The sequence below is a fragment of the Aedes albopictus genome, chromosome 1 (assembly GCF_035046485.1).
Source record: "Aedes albopictus strain Foshan chromosome 1, AalbF5, whole genome shotgun sequence".
NCBI lineage: Eukaryota > Metazoa > Arthropoda > Insecta > Diptera > Culicidae > Aedes > Aedes albopictus.
Genome location: NC_085136.1, coordinates 72,228,312 through 72,247,125, shown reverse-complemented (window position 1 = coordinate 72,247,125; position 18,814 = coordinate 72,228,312). Strand labels below are relative to the sequence as shown.

The 18,814-nt window shown below is 42.3% G+C and overlaps 3 protein-coding genes across 3 annotated transcripts in view; 2 read left to right on the top strand and 1 right to left on the bottom strand.

Moving 5' to 3' along the window:
* LOC134285004 (uncharacterized) overlaps positions 1–7,312 on the top strand; it is a 194,044-nt gene extending 186,732 nt beyond the window's left edge. The window contains exons 7-8 of the mRNA XM_062844830.1: positions 5,001–5,715; positions 6,507–7,312. Of these exons, the coding sequence (XP_062700814.1) occupies positions 5,001–5,715; positions 6,507–7,178 (1,387 nt within the window). The 3' untranslated portion in view covers positions 7,179–7,312. The remainder of the gene's footprint in view (positions 1–5,000; positions 5,716–6,506) is intronic.
* A 27-nt stretch (positions 7,313–7,339) lies between these two features.
* The window catches only part of LOC134285003 (probable ATP-dependent DNA helicase HFM1), a 67,389-nt gene continuing 55,914 nt past the window's right edge, over positions 7,340–18,814 (bottom strand). Inside the window, exon 10 of the mRNA XM_062844829.1 lies at positions 7,340–7,471. Within this exon, the coding sequence (XP_062700813.1) occupies positions 7,405–7,471 (67 nt within the window). The 3' untranslated portion in view covers positions 7,340–7,404. The remainder of the gene's footprint in view (positions 7,472–18,814) is intronic.
* Positions 10,631–17,613, top strand: LOC134285002 (uncharacterized). The gene is made up of 2 exons (XM_062844823.1): positions 10,631–12,748; positions 13,279–17,613. The coding sequence occupies exons 1-2, from the start codon at positions 12,740–12,742 to the stop codon at positions 14,527–14,529; spliced, it is 1,260 nt and encodes a 419-aa protein (XP_062700807.1). The 5' UTR covers positions 10,631–12,739; the 3' UTR covers positions 14,530–17,613.

Here is an 18,814-nt window from a genome sequence, read left to right as displayed (position 1 = left end):
CATACAGCACTAGAATTATTACTATGCTTAGCCCGATATAGGCAAGCATTGAAGTAGCACTCGCGGTTTTTTCCAAATGTGCACTTTGTTGTACGTTTGCGTTTATAATTTTAATAACGTCTTCATGCACATTGGGCGGTTTAGGGGTAGTGTTCTCGTTCCCCATTTTTCTTCTAAATCACTTGCTCAATATATAAGTCCGATTATTTGTCCACCAATTCCACTTTGTACTGCTTCGTGATGAGTTTTAACTCCCATCCGCGTGAACACTATTAAAGTTCCGGTCACTGTTGGCAGGTAAAATGTTGCCCACTGCAATAATTCATGTCGTCGCGCATTTATTGTTTGTGGTAAGGAAAATGATTTTGTGTTTTGTTTGCTTTTTATAGTGGCTTCTTCTTTTTCGCACGCAAGCACTTCAATATATTGTTCTTCTTCCAAAATGTTAAGGAGTTCTTTAGTCACCTTATTCACTTTTATTTTAATGTTTTCGTTGTTGTATCTACCCAACTTTGTAAGAATGGCTTTTAGTTCACCGGTTGCCATTATAGATTCACTGTCTCTTCTGTTTTCCACTGTCACATCATTATTGTTTACTTTTGTTTTTATCATTAGCAGTAAGAAACTGCATTATTAATACTTTTTTTCATCTCCGAAGAAAACTTCTCCACTTGATGAAATTCTCAACTTTGGGTAGGTTTTTACCCAGTATTCCATCAGCCAGTTCCGGCAGCATTCGTTTGTGCACTTTCCTGATCTGTGTTTTTTTACACTTTCGACACACTTCGCGTAATCTTGGCGCGCTTGCGCGTCTATTTCACTCCAAAATTGTTCACTTTCTTCTTTATTCATTTTCACTAAGGATTATCGATACAGTCCTTATTCACTCCTTATTCACGTAGTTTTACTCAGGAACTTTGCCTAACGGTCGCCATCTCCTATATTGCGTTGTCCTTACGCATTATAGGTATATGTCACTAATAAACACTACTCACTACATGGTTTAACGGACCATGTCACGAAGCGGAATAACGCGGCGGACTTACTTCAAGACGATAGCCTTGCTGGTGATAACCAGAAGGGTCGCTTATGGATTCTTCAAACTTAGTAGTCGATAGCCAGATTGGAGACGTCCAATTGGGTCGAGCTAAGAATCAGAATTCTTTATTCATCAGATACACTTGTCCCTTTTATACATTTCAAGGTTCAATACATTTCAAGGTTTAACATAACAAATAGCTTAATACATAGGTGAGACGACTGGAGTGACAAATAACCAAAAATGCTTATGGTTTGTTTTACGTTAAGCCAGGCGCTAGCCATGCAATTTGATCCTACCACGCCGCATGCTATCGGCCCTCGTACCTCACAAGCAGAAGTGGAGAGAGAGTCGATAGAACGATGCACTCGTGGTTAATGACTTCTATATGTTGTGTTGATATTGCATAACAGTGCGCTTTTGCACTTGTTTGTTATTTTCGGTGTGGGTATGATTGGTTTGCTACAGTCGGTCCTCAATGTTGTGGCATTTATGTTAATGGTATGCTACAGTATGCCGCTTAAATCGTTATTCCCTTCATTTAGTTATGGGAGACATAAGAATAACACTGACAAATAATACAATTGGTTTATTTGGGACTGGTTGCTTGTGAAAAATCATGCAAATAATTAAACAAAAGCAACTAAATCGATCCCAATAAATGTTTTTAGCCCAACTTTTTCTTCTCTCAATAAAACCTTTCAAATGAGATTCCATCTTGTATTCCATACGTCATTGTCCATTATCCTTTCTAAATGCTAATCAGCCGTATATGTGCCATAAGTGCTAATTAAATGCAGGTTTTGGTGCAATATATGGGTGATTAAATGCTTAAATTTCCTATCCCCCAGATTGTCAAAAATACAAACAAAAATATTTTCCCCTGTCCATTCTCTTCTATTTTTTGCCTCACTCTCCTGTGCAACTTTTGAGGCTTGTGGCACGTATTCAAATGCTGTTTTTGATTTTTTGCTGATTGCGGCGAAATTGGGGTTTCTTCCCTTGTTCCTCGGGTTGACGATGGTGCTTGTGCGCTTTAGGTTTATTGCGAGCAAGCGGGAGCTGCGGGAATGCACTACTGATTTGCACCTTGACATTGCTGCACGAGGAACGACAACACGGGTGACTTTGATTCGTGACGCCTACTATATGATTGCTTGATGTGCTATGCGTCGTTGTCCTCTGTTCAATATGACAACATAAATCTACTGTCACACAGTGCTGAACTGCGCTACTGGGTAAGCTAAAGATGATTAGATAATAGAGTGGGTCATCGTTTATATGGAAAATAGAAAAATTCAATGGCATCCCATCAGATCAAAGCTTTTTTGATCCTATTTCAGGACCCAAATGAAAGTGTGCAAAATTTGAGCACGATCGGTTTGAAGTTTGTATGGGGTTTTACATGGGAAAACACACTTTTTGCATTTCTCTCATGACAAGCTCGAATTTTTCTAAAACCGTGTAACCGATAAAGTGAAAACGTAGCCTAGGGTGTCCTGAAAAACTTTGTCGAAAACCGCGAAGTGATCTGATGCTTATGAAAAAAGTTATAACGTTGGCATTGCTTGGCGAAACAGCATAATTTTGTTGCTATTGTTATTCCTTTACATGTTAAAACATAAACACATGCATGCGGTTCGTTGGTTATAACTATTTTTACAAGCATCGGATCGCTATGCGGTCTTCAACAAAGTTTTTCAGAACATCCTAGGCAATCATTTTACAGTATCGGTTAAAAAGTTTCAGACAAACTTTTTTCAACTTATGGCTAAAATGTAAAAAAGTATGTTTTCCCATACAAAATCCCATACAATTTTCAATTGCAATGCGCAAAGTGTAGACGCAACCGATCGTGCTCAAATTTTGCACAGATACTCAGGACCCGAAACGGAACCAAAAAAGCTTTGATCTGAGAAAACGGTTCCGATGACCCACACTATTAGATAATGTGCGTTAGATTTTTGGTCTATTTAAGGCTTGAATATTATACTGGCAGTTGTTTCGTTATGCTATGGGCTCGACATTGCTGAGCATTAAATCAAGCATAGCTAGCCATGGAATTTATATGCCAAAGCATTTTTTTCCATTGATTTTTTTCGTTAGTGCCAGGACATGCGAGTAATAATGGCTTCTAGAGCCGAAGCACGTAAATTAGGAAGTGGAAATGTGTTACGAGTTTATGTAGCATCACTCATCTCACTTAGCAGTTTTATAGCAATAAAGTAGAAGTTATGCTGCTTGATAGCCAAAACATACCATGCATTTAAAATGCTAATATAGGGCCGTTTAGTAGTCCAACTACTATGGTACGGCAGTAAGCAGGAAGAATGCATATATAAAACCGAAATACGGCTTATTCAAATGCTTATTGGTTGCCTAGGGTATCTTTCAAGGAATCCCCCTCAAATTTATCCAACAATTACTAGAGGGATTTCTCAAGGAATTCCACCGGGAATTTCTTCAGGGATTCCTCTAGGAATTGCTCTAGGCATTAATCATAAGATCCCTCCAGAAATTCCTCCAGGAACTTCAGGGATTCCTCTACGAAAAACTAGGAATTCTTCCACGAGTTCTTTCAAGGACTCCTCCAAGAATTCTTTCATCCACAGATTTCCCTAAGATTTTTTTTTAGAAAATTCCGCCAGAAATTCCTCCAGGAGTTCATTGAAGAATTCTTCCAGGAATTTCTTCAAGGGTTCCTCTATGAGTTTCCATAAGATTCCTCCAGCGATTCTTCTAAGATTCTTCCAGGAATTTCTTAGAGATTCCTCCAGGAATTAATTCATAGATTGCTTCAGGAACTCTTCCAGGGATTCCACCAAGAATTCCTCCAGGGATTTCCTGCATGAATTCCTCTGACATTCATCCATAGATTTTCCCAAGAATTCCTCCAGAAAATCCTTCAGGGATTTCTCAAAAAGCTTCTCTAGGAATTCCTCCAGAGGTTTCTCCAGGGATTCATCCAGAAATTCCTTCAGGGATTCTTCGGGAATCCTCCCTGCACTAATTCTTGAAAGAACTCTTTGGAAGATATGGGAAACTCAATAATCCATACCCAGAGCATCATGATAATATTGTATGGGAAAGATTAAAAATTGAACAGTCGCATGACATGCTTTCATTGCTTGCTCAAAATGTCCCCAAAATAAGTTCATGCAATGCACATTGCGGTAGCTATGCGTGGGCCACTTTTATCAATATGCATAGTTGTGCATAAATATAGAGCCGTTACAATAAGACTAGTTTGGTCGAGTAATCAAATTTTCCTCGATACTGAAGAAAGGTGAGCTAAAAACAACCTCTCCGGGTTTTACCGGAACCGGTTCCGGAATACCCGGATATGGTCAATGAACTCATGCGCTAGTTATCGCGCTGCTTGACAGATTTCAGTTTTCTCCATCCAACACGCACCGAGATAAATTTTACTCAATTCAGTGACTAAGTAAAATTTTTTCTTCGTGCGGCACTTGATTCATCGAACTCTACACGATAATCTATAAGTTTTCCTTGTAGGTACCTTCCGGAACCGGTTACAAGTACCCATATTCCTGGATGGCCCCAATTAAGTCACGATCTGATTCTAGGAACTCATAAAATCCTTTTAAACCTAGGAGAATTCTAATCGGATCAAAAATTGATTTTTAAGTGTTTCAAAGTGATTGACCATTTTTATTTATATAGATTTTTGACTTTGCTCATAATGTTAACCGGTGTGATTGAATCATCCGCGTATTTTTTTTTACCAAAAAGCCCCTAAAATCACAGCGAAAAATGAATCATTCCGCTGAATAATAATATCGTAACATTTCGTAATGCACAATCAGTCGCCACAGCGTCTTTCAGTCCATTACAGAGTATCGAGTTATTTTGCTCAAGTTTGTTCCATCAAATCTTCCTTCGCCATGCGCTCATAAAAATGTGTGATCTCTTCATGTATTCTTTGTCTCTCCCCTCGCAGCATCACGATCGAGCTGACGGCGAATGGCTACAACATGACCGGCACCGGCATCAAAAGCGTCGGCTCAACGGACACCCTGTACCGGCGGAAGCCCAATGCCACCACGACGACGGCCCCCAATGCCCCCAATGGTTCGGAGTCCATTGTGCCTCGAAGTCGCAGCCGAAGCAACAGCCACAGCAGTAACCTTCAACCATCATCATCATCATCACCGCCATCGGTATCGGCGTCATCTGCATCAGAATCAACGTCTTCTAGTCAGCAGAAATCACTTGGCGGTGGTGGCTTCAGCAGCAAGACCGACCTCTTCCGAACGGGAGATGATCGCTCCGTTCCCACCAGGAGGAATGACCGCGACAAAGTCGATTCCCCCCTAATGGTGGAGCCCATCTATGCGGTGGTGGATTTGAAGGTCAAGAAGGCTCGACGCCTCAATCAGCTGCGGGAGCCCGATTCGCTGGGATCAGTCGAAGACGGAGGAGGAACGACGGAGGACGAACACAGCAGCATCAAAGTGGACATGGTGCGCGATAGGGAAACGGGTCGACTCAAGGAGAAGTCCCGGAGTGCTAATTTGTTGCCGATTGGTGGTGCGGGTGGAAGCTACGGTGGAAGCAATGATTACGAAGAGCTGAACGAACTGATTGCGGAGAGTTTCGTCAACTTTGGTGATGAACCGGAGGACTCCAACGATGGGGAAAACATCTATGAACCGGTAAGAAACTAGTCATTCATTGATTTATTGATTATTTTGTTCCATTGAATCATTGGATTCCTTGGTTTCCTTGGATTCCTTGGCTTCCTTGGCTTCCTTGGCTTCCTTGGCTTCCTTGGCTTCCTTGGCTTCCTTGGCTTCCTTGGCTTTCTTGGCTTCCTTGGACTCCTTGGCTTCCTTGGCTTCCTTGGCTTCCTTGGCTACCATGGCTTCCTTGGCTTCCTTGGCTTCCTTGGCTTCCTTGGCTTCCTTGGCTTCCTTGGCTTCCTTGGCTTCCTTGGCTTCCTTGGCTTCCTTGGCTTCCTTGGCTTCCTTGGCTTCCTTGGCTTCCTTGGCTTCCTTGGCTTCCTTGGCTTCCTTGGCTTCCTTGGCTTCCTTGGCTTCCTTGGCTTCCTTGGCTTCCTTGGCTTCCTTGGCTTCCTTGGCTTCCTTGGCTTCCTTGGCTTCCTTGGCTTCCTTTGCTTCCGTTTCTTCCTTGGCTTCCTTGGCTTCCTTGGATTCCTTGGCTTCCTTGGATTCCTTGGCTTCCTTGGATTCCTTGGATTCCTTGGCTTCCTTGGATTCCTAAGATTCCTTGGATTCCTTGGCTTCCTAGGATTCCTTGGATTCCTTGGATTCATTGGATTCCTTAGATTCCTTGGATTCCTTGGATTCCTTGTCCAGTCAGTCAGTCAGTCAGTCAGTCAGTCAGTCAGTCAGTCAGTCAGCCAGTCAGTCAGTCTGTTCTACACAACAGATCTGTTCCGCTACCCAGCGTACTGGACTAACCTAAGCCTCTTTCTATTCCTCAGATTAACATTCCGGAAGGACCTCTAACGTCGTCATCCACCTCTCTACCATCGGGTCATCCCCCGGTCAGCTCATCGCAAATGAACAACCTGTGGCGCAACCTGAAGAAAATGAACCTCAATCACCTGTTCAAGCAATCGAGCTTACAGGACCAACCGAACCAAAGACCCATCCCCGCTGTCGAAGACGATCTCGCAACCGCCGCTGCTGCCGTCGCCAAAGCCTCCACATTCAGCGAGTTCAGCAAGAAGTTCGGTCATCACCGCCGATCGATCAAGAACAAAATGCGCGGCTTGTATGAACGCGGCCAATCGGTGGAAGCCCCCGCCAAAGTCGGAGGATCTCAGTCGGACGAAAAGAACCATCAGCTACGGATCAACAAGGGATCTTCGGAAGGCGGCCGATCGCACATGTTCAGCAGCACGTTCGGACGGAACAAAAAATCGCGCAAGTCGCTTTCATTTGATGATTTCATACCGCGCAAGAAGCATCACCAGCAGCAGCAGCAGCAACACCTGAACGGAGTCGGGGTGATTTGCAAGGCGGACAAAGCCACCAACGAGAAGCTACATAAGGAGCTGAAACGGCAGCTGTCGAAGCGATCGAACAGCAGCAGCGGATGTGACAGCAGTTTCAACGATGGCAGCAAGAACGCCGGCGGGATCGAGCTATGAATCTGGCAGCACTTTCATCACGGGAAAATGTTTGACGAGAACTGTCAAACATTGTGGAGGTTATGCTTTGTGGCGTAAAGAAGAGCTGTGTAGGTTATGTTTTATGTTCTTTTTTATTATTATCGATGTTAAAATGTAAGTCACAATGTTTTAATGCTAGTAATAAAACCAAATGTCTTGTGTTGATTATGGTAGGATAAAACCGGCGTATGTGGAGTTTGTTTACTTACTTGAAGAAATTCTCCTTTGGTGGATCCAGCTCTTCGAATGTTGAGGATAGGAATTCGTTGATTCTGGAAGAGAGGGAAAATATAATAAATATGATGATTGTAGTGTTTCCTTTTTCGCACGTCATTCTGGTGATATTCGAACCCATGACTTCCCAATTCGTTAGACAGGATGCGTTAATCAACTACGCCACAGATCAGCATTTTCGGAGCCAGCATTTCCTTTTTTCTTACTCACTCTCCTCATACACGAGAAGGAGAAATACAGAAGAGGAGGCAGCTAGAAGAGGTGGAGGAAGACAAAAGAGATGGACGTGGCCTCTCAAAATCAGTGAAAATCGAAAAATATTGACGCAGTTCATATTATTTAGATATATTTGTGTGAAAACTAGCACATTGAGCCAAAAAATTGAATATTGCCCAATTTTGGAGAGCTTTTTGCTTTGTCTGCCAAGTTTGGACTTTCCATCTATCAGATGGACGCGACAACAGCTTTTGTCCAGGGAGACCTTAGAGAGGTCATCTTCATGGAGCAACAAAAAATTTTATTAGCTCTTTGGCAGTTGTTAGCTTCCTACGGAACTCCAAAGGAGGCTGACTGGCAATGGCGCATAGCGTGTTGATTGGCATCGTTTTAGAGCAGCCTGTGACCCTTCTTAGGCATACGTTGTTAGTTACAGTCAGTTTGTTTAAGTTGCTCTTTGCCGCGTTTGCATATGCCGAAGCACTGTAGTCGAGATAACTCCGTACTATAGAATTGTACAGTAGGTTCAGTGTTTGCGGGTGTCCTCCGCATTTTGTGGCACTAATGACCTTCAACATGTTTATCCTGTCAGTTGCTCCCCTTTTCAATTCCCGGATGTGAGCTCCAAACGCTATGCTCCGATCCATAGTCAGCCCTAGGTATTTGTGAGTATTCACAGTTTCTGTGTTCATTCTTCCGATTTTCAGGTTCAAGGTCTTTTGGTTCCTTTGAAAGAGAATTACTTTGGTTTTGTTCTCATTTATTTTTAGGTTCAATTGCTCAGAACTGGTTTTAAAGGTGTCCAGAAACCTTTGAGCCCGACATTGTAGCTTTTCCCTAGTTTCCCCTGCTACAATTGCCATAAAATCATCGGCGAATTGTACCACACAGAAAAAAATATTCATGTAAAATTCAGCGAGAAATCATGCACATAAAGGGAATGCTAGAGTTAGTGCAAATTTACATGAGATATCATGTAAAATTACGTTACGATCGTGTAAATTCCCGCTTATAATCGCGTAACCGGTTGGAAACCATGATGGTTTACGCGACGAATGGCAGAAATTTACATGATAGTAATGGAATTTTACATTATATCTCATGTAAAAGAGCACTAACTCTAGCATTCCCTTTATGTGCATGATTTCTCGTTGAATTTTAATTACATATTTTTTTCTGTGCAGGATGACTCCTTCTGTTGCTGCTTCGTGTAGTTGTGCCGTGTAGATGTTGAACAACATCGGTGACAGCACGTCCCCTTGTGGCAGTCCGTCACCGACGCTTCTTTCGACTAACCGCTTTCCTACCTGTATTTGCACAATTCTGTCCTGATGGAAGTTCACAATCCAATTTGTGATTTCAGCTGGAGCTTCTTAGCCATACAGTATTCTTTCCAGAGTCTCTATTTTGACCGTATTATAGGCGTTTGACAGATCAATGAAGATTGCCCCTGTGACTTTTCCTTCCCTTTTTAATGAGTTTATACTGTTAATAACATAGTTCAAACATGTTGTAGTGGAGCTATGCTTCCTAAAACCGAACGATGCCGCTGGCAGAATTGAGTTTTCTTGTACGAATTTGGTTAGTTCTGCTAAGACCGCTGAGTTGATCACTTTCAATGAGCAGTTAAGCATTGATATTGAACGCAGGTTTTCCACAATATTCGGATACTTCCCCGGCTTGGGTATCGCGATCACCTTAATCTTTTTCGTGTCGGAATCGATTCTTCCCTCTTTCCACATACGATTCAAATCTTCTACCAGCTTGTCTCTAACCTCCCTTTGGACGCTCCTTAGTACCTCGTAGCTAATTCCATCCGGACCAGCTGCCGATGCTTTCTTTTTTCTACTTAAGATATCGTTCCACTTCGTCACATTCATAATGTCGTAATCTACTTTCACACTTATTTGTTGTTCCACTGGTTCACTAAACGGAAAGTTTTTATTCAGAAATTGAGTAGCTGCTTCTTCCTCTTCATGAACAATGTTAGGCTGACTTCGTTTCTTCCTTTTTCCCGTTAACCCATTAACTTTTTTCCATAACTCTTTACTACTCGTACTGGAATCTATTCCTTTGACAAATTCTTTAAACTTTTCTCTCATTGCCTGGTTTTTTCCCTCGTGAACAACCCTTCTAGTCTTTTCATTTCTATCAGGTCACTTAACGTTCCTTCCGGTTAAACTTTGCTCTAGCTTCGTTTTTACACTTCCAAGCAGTCTTCAAAGATCATCATTGCGAGCGCGAGTTTTAAAAAGCATGCTTTGAAAAACATCATTTCTTTACGATCAATTCAAATTTTCGCATTTTATTGCTCCTGTGCTCACTTGATTGAGAATAATGCATCAATGATTCAAATCATTTCAGTTTAATTGAACGCGTAGGTAGTTGAAACCAAACCTCCCATAAAACAACCCTACCCGCTTGGGAATAAGTCACTATAGGCCAAAATGAAGCCCTTGACATAGACTGAGGATCGCAGCTCCATCGGTAATCTGGCCTAACGGCATTTTCCCGCCGAAATCCATCGCATGAAAACCACGAACCGGTAAAGCAGAAGCGAACCATGATGTCTAGGTTCCTCACTATTTGAAACTAGTTTATTTGTGGACGCAGTAGCGCCCGTGGCAAGTTTTGTTTTTTTTTTCAATCTAAACGGTTCATGTGTAATTCACGCTTGTAGATTTTAAATAATAAAAGCATTACCTTTTTCTACGTTTTGAATAGTCTTTTCATGAATTCAATGCAGCTTATATTTACATCTGAAAATACTTCGGTGAAGTCACCGGACAGACAAACAGGGCTACCTGTGTTATTTCCAGTAACTGCTGCATTCGGTTGTCTAAGAATGACAGATTCTTTCCTGCCTTAAAAAAAATCAAAATTTCCAGCGTCTGTTGTCTGTGTGTGTGTGTGTGTGTGTGTGTGTGTGTGTGTGTGTGTGTGTGTGTGTGTGTGTGTGTGTGTGTGTGTGTTTTTTTTTTTTTTTTTTTTTTTTTTTCCTCCCAACCTCCCAAGCAGAGAAAACCGATTGGAAAAACTCTGCTACACCTTGACGCCTCGATCCCCCTGGTACCACTGATATGCGACTGCTTCAGGGGGGGCAATGCGCTCATGCGCTCTTCTGCTATTGTGCTCATGCACTTTTTGTCGCTTCTAAATTTGTTATTCTAGTCATTCTCGTTTTCGTACCTAACCTATCGCCATTCAGCGACACAGTTAGTACAAACATACACCAAATTTGTTATTCTAAAATTAAATTTGTTATTCTAGTCGTTCTCGTGTTCGTACCTAACCTATCGCCATTCAGCGACACAGTTAGCACAAACATACACCAAATTTGTTATTCTAATACCACCAGCAAGTACTTCGGATCATACTGAGTTTCTCCGAGGAACGGTGCCGTTTTAGCACTCCAGTTTTTCGCGCACGACTCGGATAGTCCCCGACGGTGGATCTACCCTACGCCGACAAAGACTTCCCCGGCAGTGGAACATCTTCCGAAACCGTTTCTTCCCGGACAGTGTTACCAGTTTTATTTTTCTGTTACATGTTCGATTTTAGCTTGTGAATATTCTACTAATTTTAATGTGCATTTGTAGAGTTCTTCCATCACTCAGGAGAAATAAAGCCCTAGCAACCGGAGTGGTTGCATACATTAAGGTCATTTCTGGCGACAAATGACTGCAAGACAGGCAAACTGCTCCCTAGCAGGGACATCAACATGTAGCCGTCTTGCATTAAAACCCGATTCAGGATGGCCAATTAGGATTAGTTTTCCTAGACACAAATAAGCTATGAAAACAGAATAAATACTGTTAACAAAAATGGAATCAGCCAAACAAAACACTGTTCCAGGATTGACTGATGGACCAAAACCAATAAATGAAACCTCGTCATCCTGTGATCGTAAATTGTTATTCTTTTGAGGATAAGTGGCCACTTTTATGTTTTGTGTTGTAAATGTGAATTCGTGTAGTTATATTTTAATGTGCATTTGAAATGTTCTATTTATTTTTCGTAATGAAAAATAAAATAGAGCATTTATAGGGTTCTATCATTGTTTGTCCGTATTTTGGCACCCAACGCGGGCCATTTATTATTATATTTTTTTTATTTGTAACAATGGCGCCCAACTGAAAAACCCACTGTGTTGTCCTTGTTGTAACACAGGCATTGAAGACGCGATTGCTTATCCGTAGGTTATTTTAGGATTAGTTTTCTGGCGCCAAGTTTGGCGTTGAATTCTCTCGTTTTCTGGCACCCATGGTGCAGGAAGAGCAATTCAGTACCGTTACCGTTACCGCTACCGTTATTACCGTTACCGTTACCGTTTAAGCAACACTCGATCTCCTTTCAGGAATTTGATTTGTTCGATGTTGTGTAGAATAGGTTAGATTAAGCTAGTTTAGAAGTTAATCAGCCTCTTCATAGCCTTACCTACATTCAACCCAACGAAATTTTTGTGGATGCTTTGCAATCATCCACAAAAATTTCTTTCTCCGTTGGTGAAGGTTGTGTTACCAGTTTTATTTTTCTGTTACATGTTCGATTTTAGCTTGTGAATATTCTACTAATTTTAATGTGCATTTGTAGAGTTCTTCCATCACTCAGGAGAAATAAAGCCCTAGCAACCGGAGTGGTTGCTGTAGTAGGCTAAGAAAGTTGTATAAATCAGAGTAGGCACCTATGATATTAGGAATCAATAAATGTCACTTTTAAGCCTGAGCTCCAAGAAGCAACAAGTGGTTTTATCATTTCTACACTGGCGACGAAGGTGAACAAGGTGAAGGACGTTCAGCATTCGGCGGAAAGATTCAGCAGCAACGATATCATCGTGAGTAGAAGTTTGGCCACCGGCCGGAGTATTCAAGGGCACCGATTTCATAAGGAAGGAATAGGAAGGAGTTGGCTACCGGCCGAAGCATTCAGTAGCAGTGACTTGCAGTCTGGACGTTTGGCTTCTATCGGGGAGAAACACTGCAGCAGCAGCAGATCGGCAGCAGCAGCAGATCCGCAGCAGCAGCTCAGCGGCGGCAGCACTCGGAAGTGAATACGGACGAGAACCAACTAAAAGTCAGCGCTGTAGCAGAATGGCATCGGTAATTATAAAAATTTCTATTTTTTGGTGAAAATTTGACAGTGATTTTTTTTTTAACTGAATGAATTGAATCGTTTTGTTTAAAACCGACCTGTGCCAAAGGGAAGGTCTGTTCCAGTCTGGCCAGGGGAAATCTCAGTCATAGAGAATTTTGTTCTAGTCTGTCTGAGTAAGGACCATGAACAAAGAGAGAAATTCTAGTCTGTTCTGGAAAAATCCTGATACACAGGGATTCTAGGACATCCAGTCTGTTCAGGTGGACAAAGAGAAATTACTTCTAGCCTGTCCAAGAATGTTAAGATTGCAGGGAACAACGGTTCCAGACCAATCTGTTAGTGAGGATGCAGAGATTTATTTCTAGTCCATCCGAATTTTTCAGCACGAAGTTGTTGACGTTACCATAGACCGTTGCTATGCAACGGTACAGGAATAACTAGCGGATTCAAATCAAGAAAAAAAAAATCAACTGTCAAATTAGAAACTATTATGAATTGTACCTGTGATACGATAACTCAAACCATAAATTTTCAGTTTAATTTTACAATCATTCCGTTTGTTGAGAATGATGTTGGTCCAACAAGCTCACGTTGGGATCTGTGGAAAGATCAGTTTCGTGCATATCTTGCGTTAAAAAACGTAACGGATCATGATGAAATGTACAAGGCTCTAATGTGTTTTGGGGGACCGGACGTTCGTAAGATTGCTCAGAATGTACCTACCACAGTCAGCAATATAATGGACAACCCGTACCGGATCGCAATGAATGCTCTTGACAACTATTACGCGCCTCGTATGTCTTTGCGGTACGAGAGATTCAAGTTCAGACAAATGATGTTTAACCCCAATGAGAAACTAGATCAATTTGTTATTCGACTGAGGTCCCAGGCTGCGCTTTGCAACTTCGATGACCAACTGGATCAAATGTTGATGGACCAGATTGTTGTAGCTACACAAAATGACGATAAATTGCGAGCAAAATATCTCGAGGCTGATGTTTGTCTTGATGATATGTTGAAAATTGGTCGAACGCACGAGTCTGTAAAATCTCAGGTACAAGAGTTTCGAGGCAAATCCATCGGGATCGGCGATTTGAACACTATGCAGAGTGTCGAGAAACCTGCAGATAAATCAAATCGAACTTGCTTCAGGTGCCTCGGTAATCATCTCTCTAAAGATCCAGGATGTCCAGCCCGTCTATCGCGTTGCAACAAATGCAAGTCAAAGGGACACTTTGCTCGGTGTTGTGATCGTTTCAACAAATTCGAAAATCAACAACCCAGATTCAAGAAATCGATGAGGCAAGATGCTGGACGGTTTGACGGAAACTCTCGGTTTGATAGGCGGCCAAAATTTATTCGTGAAGTCGAAGACGTTACTAAACCCGTAGAAATTCGGGAACTTTTCCATCTGAATAGCAAGCGGTCTGTACAAGCAAAGGTAGGAGGTGTCAGTCTCAGGTTCATCATTGACACGGGGGCTGACGAAGACGTACTGAGTGAGACTGACTGGAAGACTATGAAACAAGTTGGGTTCCAAGCATTCGGTGCTCGCAGAGGAAGCGACAAGATTTTTCGAGCATATGGTTCGGAAAAACCTCTAGTTGTACTCGGAGAAGTTGATGTAACAATTGAAATTGAAGACCAGTCCTGCCACACAACATGTTACGTTATCAAAGATGGTAAATGTTCTTTGCTGTCGGGTGACACTGCAGAAAAACTTGGTGTGGTAAAATTCCTCAGATCACTATCGGATGATAATTTACCTGCAATCAAAGGTGAGTAATGTTATGCCTACTTTATGATTATCACTGAAATACGACTTGAAATAAATACTTAAAAATCTAGATATGTGCGCAACGATAAAAATTGACAAAAGTGTTCCACCTGTTCAACAATCTTATCGGCGAATCCCTGTTCCATTGGAAGAATTAACTCTTTTAAAGCTCAAAGAGTTAGAAAAACAAGACATTATAGAGCGTGTCCGAGATGCATCTGAATGGGTGTCTCCAATGATTGTTAAACGGAAAAGTGCAACCGAAGTTAGAATCATTATCGATCTTCGTGAAGCCAACAAAGCTATTATAAGAGAGATTCACCCTCTTCCAACATTGGAGCAAATGATTTGCCGACTCCGAGGAAGTAAGGTGTTTACCAAACTTGATATTAAGCAAGCATTCCACCAACTTAAATTGCATGAAGATTGCCGATACATTACTACGTTTATCTCACCTTTGGGCCTTATGAGATATAAAAGGTTAGTTTTTGGCTTGTCGGCAGCACCTGAGTTGTTCCAAAAGTGCATGGAAGCAATTTTAGGAGAATTTCCATGGATGATTGTTTTCATAGACGATATTTTGATTCATGCTCCTGATATACAAACATTGAAGGTATTTTCTTTAATATTAGCATTTGCTTCTTAATATTAGATATTAAATTTCAGATGAGAACTGCTATTGTAAAAAGTCGACTGGCTGAAAGGAACATAGCTTTAAATGACTCTAAAACAGTAGAATGTGTCACACAAACAGATTTCCTCGGTTTTAACTTATCAGCGAATGGTGTTCGTATTTCACAAGATAAGTTACAAGCAATCAAAGATTTTCGTCTACCGCAGTCCGCCGAAGAAGTCCGTAGCTTTCTAGGCTTGGTGACCTTTGTAAGCCGTCACATTCCGAATATGTCAACCATTGCCAATCCGTTAGTAACTCTGACGAAGAAAGGCACAACCTTCAATTGGACAATAACACATCAAAAAGCGTTTGAACTATTGAAAAATAGTTTACTGAAGGAAGAGACCTTGGCTTATTTCGACCCTGATTTGGAGACATTCGTAGTTGCTGATGCCAGTCCAGTTGGATTAGGTGCAGTCTTATTTCAAAAAGCCAAATCAGGAGAATACAATATAATCAGTTATGCTTCAAAAAACGCTCTCGGATGTCGAGAAACGATACGCCCAAACAGAACGCGAAGCTCTAGCTTTGGTATGGGCACCAGAGAAATTTCATTTCTATTTATATGGAAAGTTTTTCTGGCTCATAACTGATCATAAGCCATTAGTAACAATATTCGGAGACCGTTCAAAGCCTTGCGCTAGGATTGACAGGTGGAAGTTGCGATTGATGTCATATGACTACAAAGTCATTTATAGACCCGGAAAGTCCAATATTGCAGATCCTTTATCCAGAATGTGCCAAAATCCGAACATTTGCCCTAATAGCTACGATGAGGAAAGCGAGCGAATTGTAAGATTGGTTTCTTCAGATGCTTCTCCAGTAGCCGTATCAACTGTTGAAATAATTGAAGCTTATAAAAACGATCTGGACTTGATGGATTTAATCAAATGGCTGCCTTACCCGCACAAACGTTGGCCAAAAAAACATTAGCGAGATATAAACTGATTGCAAACGATTTATCTACCGATGGGGACCTAATACTGAAAAATCAGAAAATCATTATTCCGAGAAGTCTGCAGAGGAAAGTTCTACAATTGGCTCATGAACCGCACCTTGGTATCGACGCAATGAAGAGGCGTTTAAGAGAGAAAGTCTGGTGGGTTCGTATCGACACCATGGTAGAAGATTTCGTTAAGGAATGCCATGGATGTATGCTTGTTTCACAACCTTCTGTAGAACCTATGACACGTATTGAAATGCCATCCAAGCCATGGAGGAAAATTGCCATTGATTTTATGGAAGTATTGAATGGAGTTCATCTTCTGGTGGTAGTAGATTATCATTCAAGGTTTCCAGAGATTGAAATTATGACATCGACAACGGCAAATTTGACAATCTTCAAATTACGCACTATTTTTTCAAGATATGGATTCCCGGAAGAAATAGTGTGTGATAATGGGCCACCATTTCAATCAGCAGAATTTCAAAACTACTGCAAATCCAATGGCATTCGTATAAACCACTCAATTCCTTACGCACCATTCCAAAATGGTTTGGTAGAGCGCCAAAATAGGACTTTATTGAAAACTATCAGGATTAGCGTGGCCATGGGTAGAGAGTGGAAAAAGGATCTATACAATTTTCTTCTGGCCTATCGGAATACTCCTCATTCCATTACTGGCATACCGCCAGCTGTCCTTATGTTTGGAAGGACATTAAGAGACAAGCTGCCTGAAACATCGAGTTTGCTAAATAGTGGTAAAGTTGAGGTAACCATTTGAAAATCATATTTTTTTAAATTTTTCTCTTATGTAATTTCTCACGAGATTTTTTATCACAGGTAGAATTATTCCGTGATCAAATGAAGAAGGAAAAAGGGAAACAATATGGTGATTTGAAAAGAAAAGCTAAATATTCGGAAATTGACATTGGCGATACGGTTCTAGTGAAGAATCAGTTGAAGAAAAATAAACTAACTACTAATTTTAATCCGCAGCCTCATGTTGTTTTACAAAGAACTGGAACGAGGCTTACGGTTAAAGATCTTAAAACTGGAGTAGAAAGTGACAGACATGTTAACCATGCTAAACGAATCATGTCAAGCAGTCCGTTCCAGAATTCCGAATCAGCTGTAACGGGAGACCTTTTTGATCCAAACCAGTACGAAGCTTCCAGTGTTCCTGAACAGTGTAATGAAGACACCCGAGAGAACTCCAGTGGACCGATCAAGAAATCAAGACGAGAACGACGCGTACCTGGTTACTTGAAGGATTATAATATTAATAAAATTGATTGTTAAATGGTTATTTTTTAAATGTTAATACACTAACATAAAAATATTTAAAATAAAGATAAGGAGGGATGTAGTAGGCTAAGAAAGTTGTATAAATCAGAGTAGGCACCTATGATATTAGGAATCAATAAATGTCACTTTTAAGCCTGAGCTCCAAGAAGCAACAAGTGGTTTTATCATTTCTACAGTTGCATACACTGGCTTCCGGTTCACAGGCGCCCCGACGACCAAGTTCCGGTGCTTCTCCGCGATATACTCGGTCTAGTCCCCGGCGGTGGACGGACCTAGCCTACTCCGACAGAGAAAGACCCCGACGGTGGAAGTTCTCTCGACACCGATGTTTTCATCCCGACCAGTAAGGTGCCGAAGTCGACCCGGCGATTCCGGTTGGTGGTAGACTTCCGGTTCACCGGCGCTCCGACGACCAAAAACCGGTACTACGCAACGGACTCAGTCATGTCCCCGGCGGTGGATCAAGCCTACTCCGATCGCGTTCCGGCGCTCTCTGGTCTTCGCGCCACTTCCTTTGCAGCGCGGACAGCATCCTCGTTACTGCTCTGTCGACAGCGTTCCACGTAGCTTCGTCGCGACACATTTCTTCGACAATGTTGTCGACTGTCAGGCCGCGCATATCCCTGCGCATCTCCGAGAACCTAGGGCATTCGAAGACGACGTGCGCCGGTGTTTCCTCCACGTTCACACACTCCGGACACAGAGGGGAAGACGCGTGACCGAATCGAAACAGGTACTTCCGGAAACAGCCGTGCCCGGACAGAAACTGCGTCAGATGGAAGTTCACCTCCCCATGCTTCCTGTTCACCCACGCCGACACATTTGGGATCAGTCGGTGGGTCCACCTTCCGTTCGCCGCATTGTCCCACTCTTGTTGCCACTTCACCAGCGAGTCCATTCTAGCAGCTGCTCTCGCATTCCTTACGTTACTCCGCCGATAGCGTTCGACGTCTTCCTCTAGGGTGATGCAGATGGGCATCATCCCAGCGATAACGCATACAGCCTCCGACGAGATTGTTCTGTAGGCACTCGCGACTCTCATAGCCATGAGCCGGAACACACTGCCCAGCCTTCCACGGTTTCTCTTCGTTTTTAGCGCCGGAGCCCAGGCTGGCACTCCATACCTAAGTATTGAGGTTGCAACATTTGCCAAGAGGCGCCTCCTACTGCTTCTTGGACCGCCCGCGTTTGGCATAATCCTCGCTACTGTGTTAACCGCCTTCGCCGCCTTTTCGCAGGCATAGTCAACGTGCGCGTTAAAGTTTAAGCGGTCGTCGACCATCACGCCCAGGTGCTTCAACGCGCGCTGCGATGAAATTCTCTCCTCTCCGATCGTGATCTCCAACCTTTGCACTGCTTTGCGGTTACTG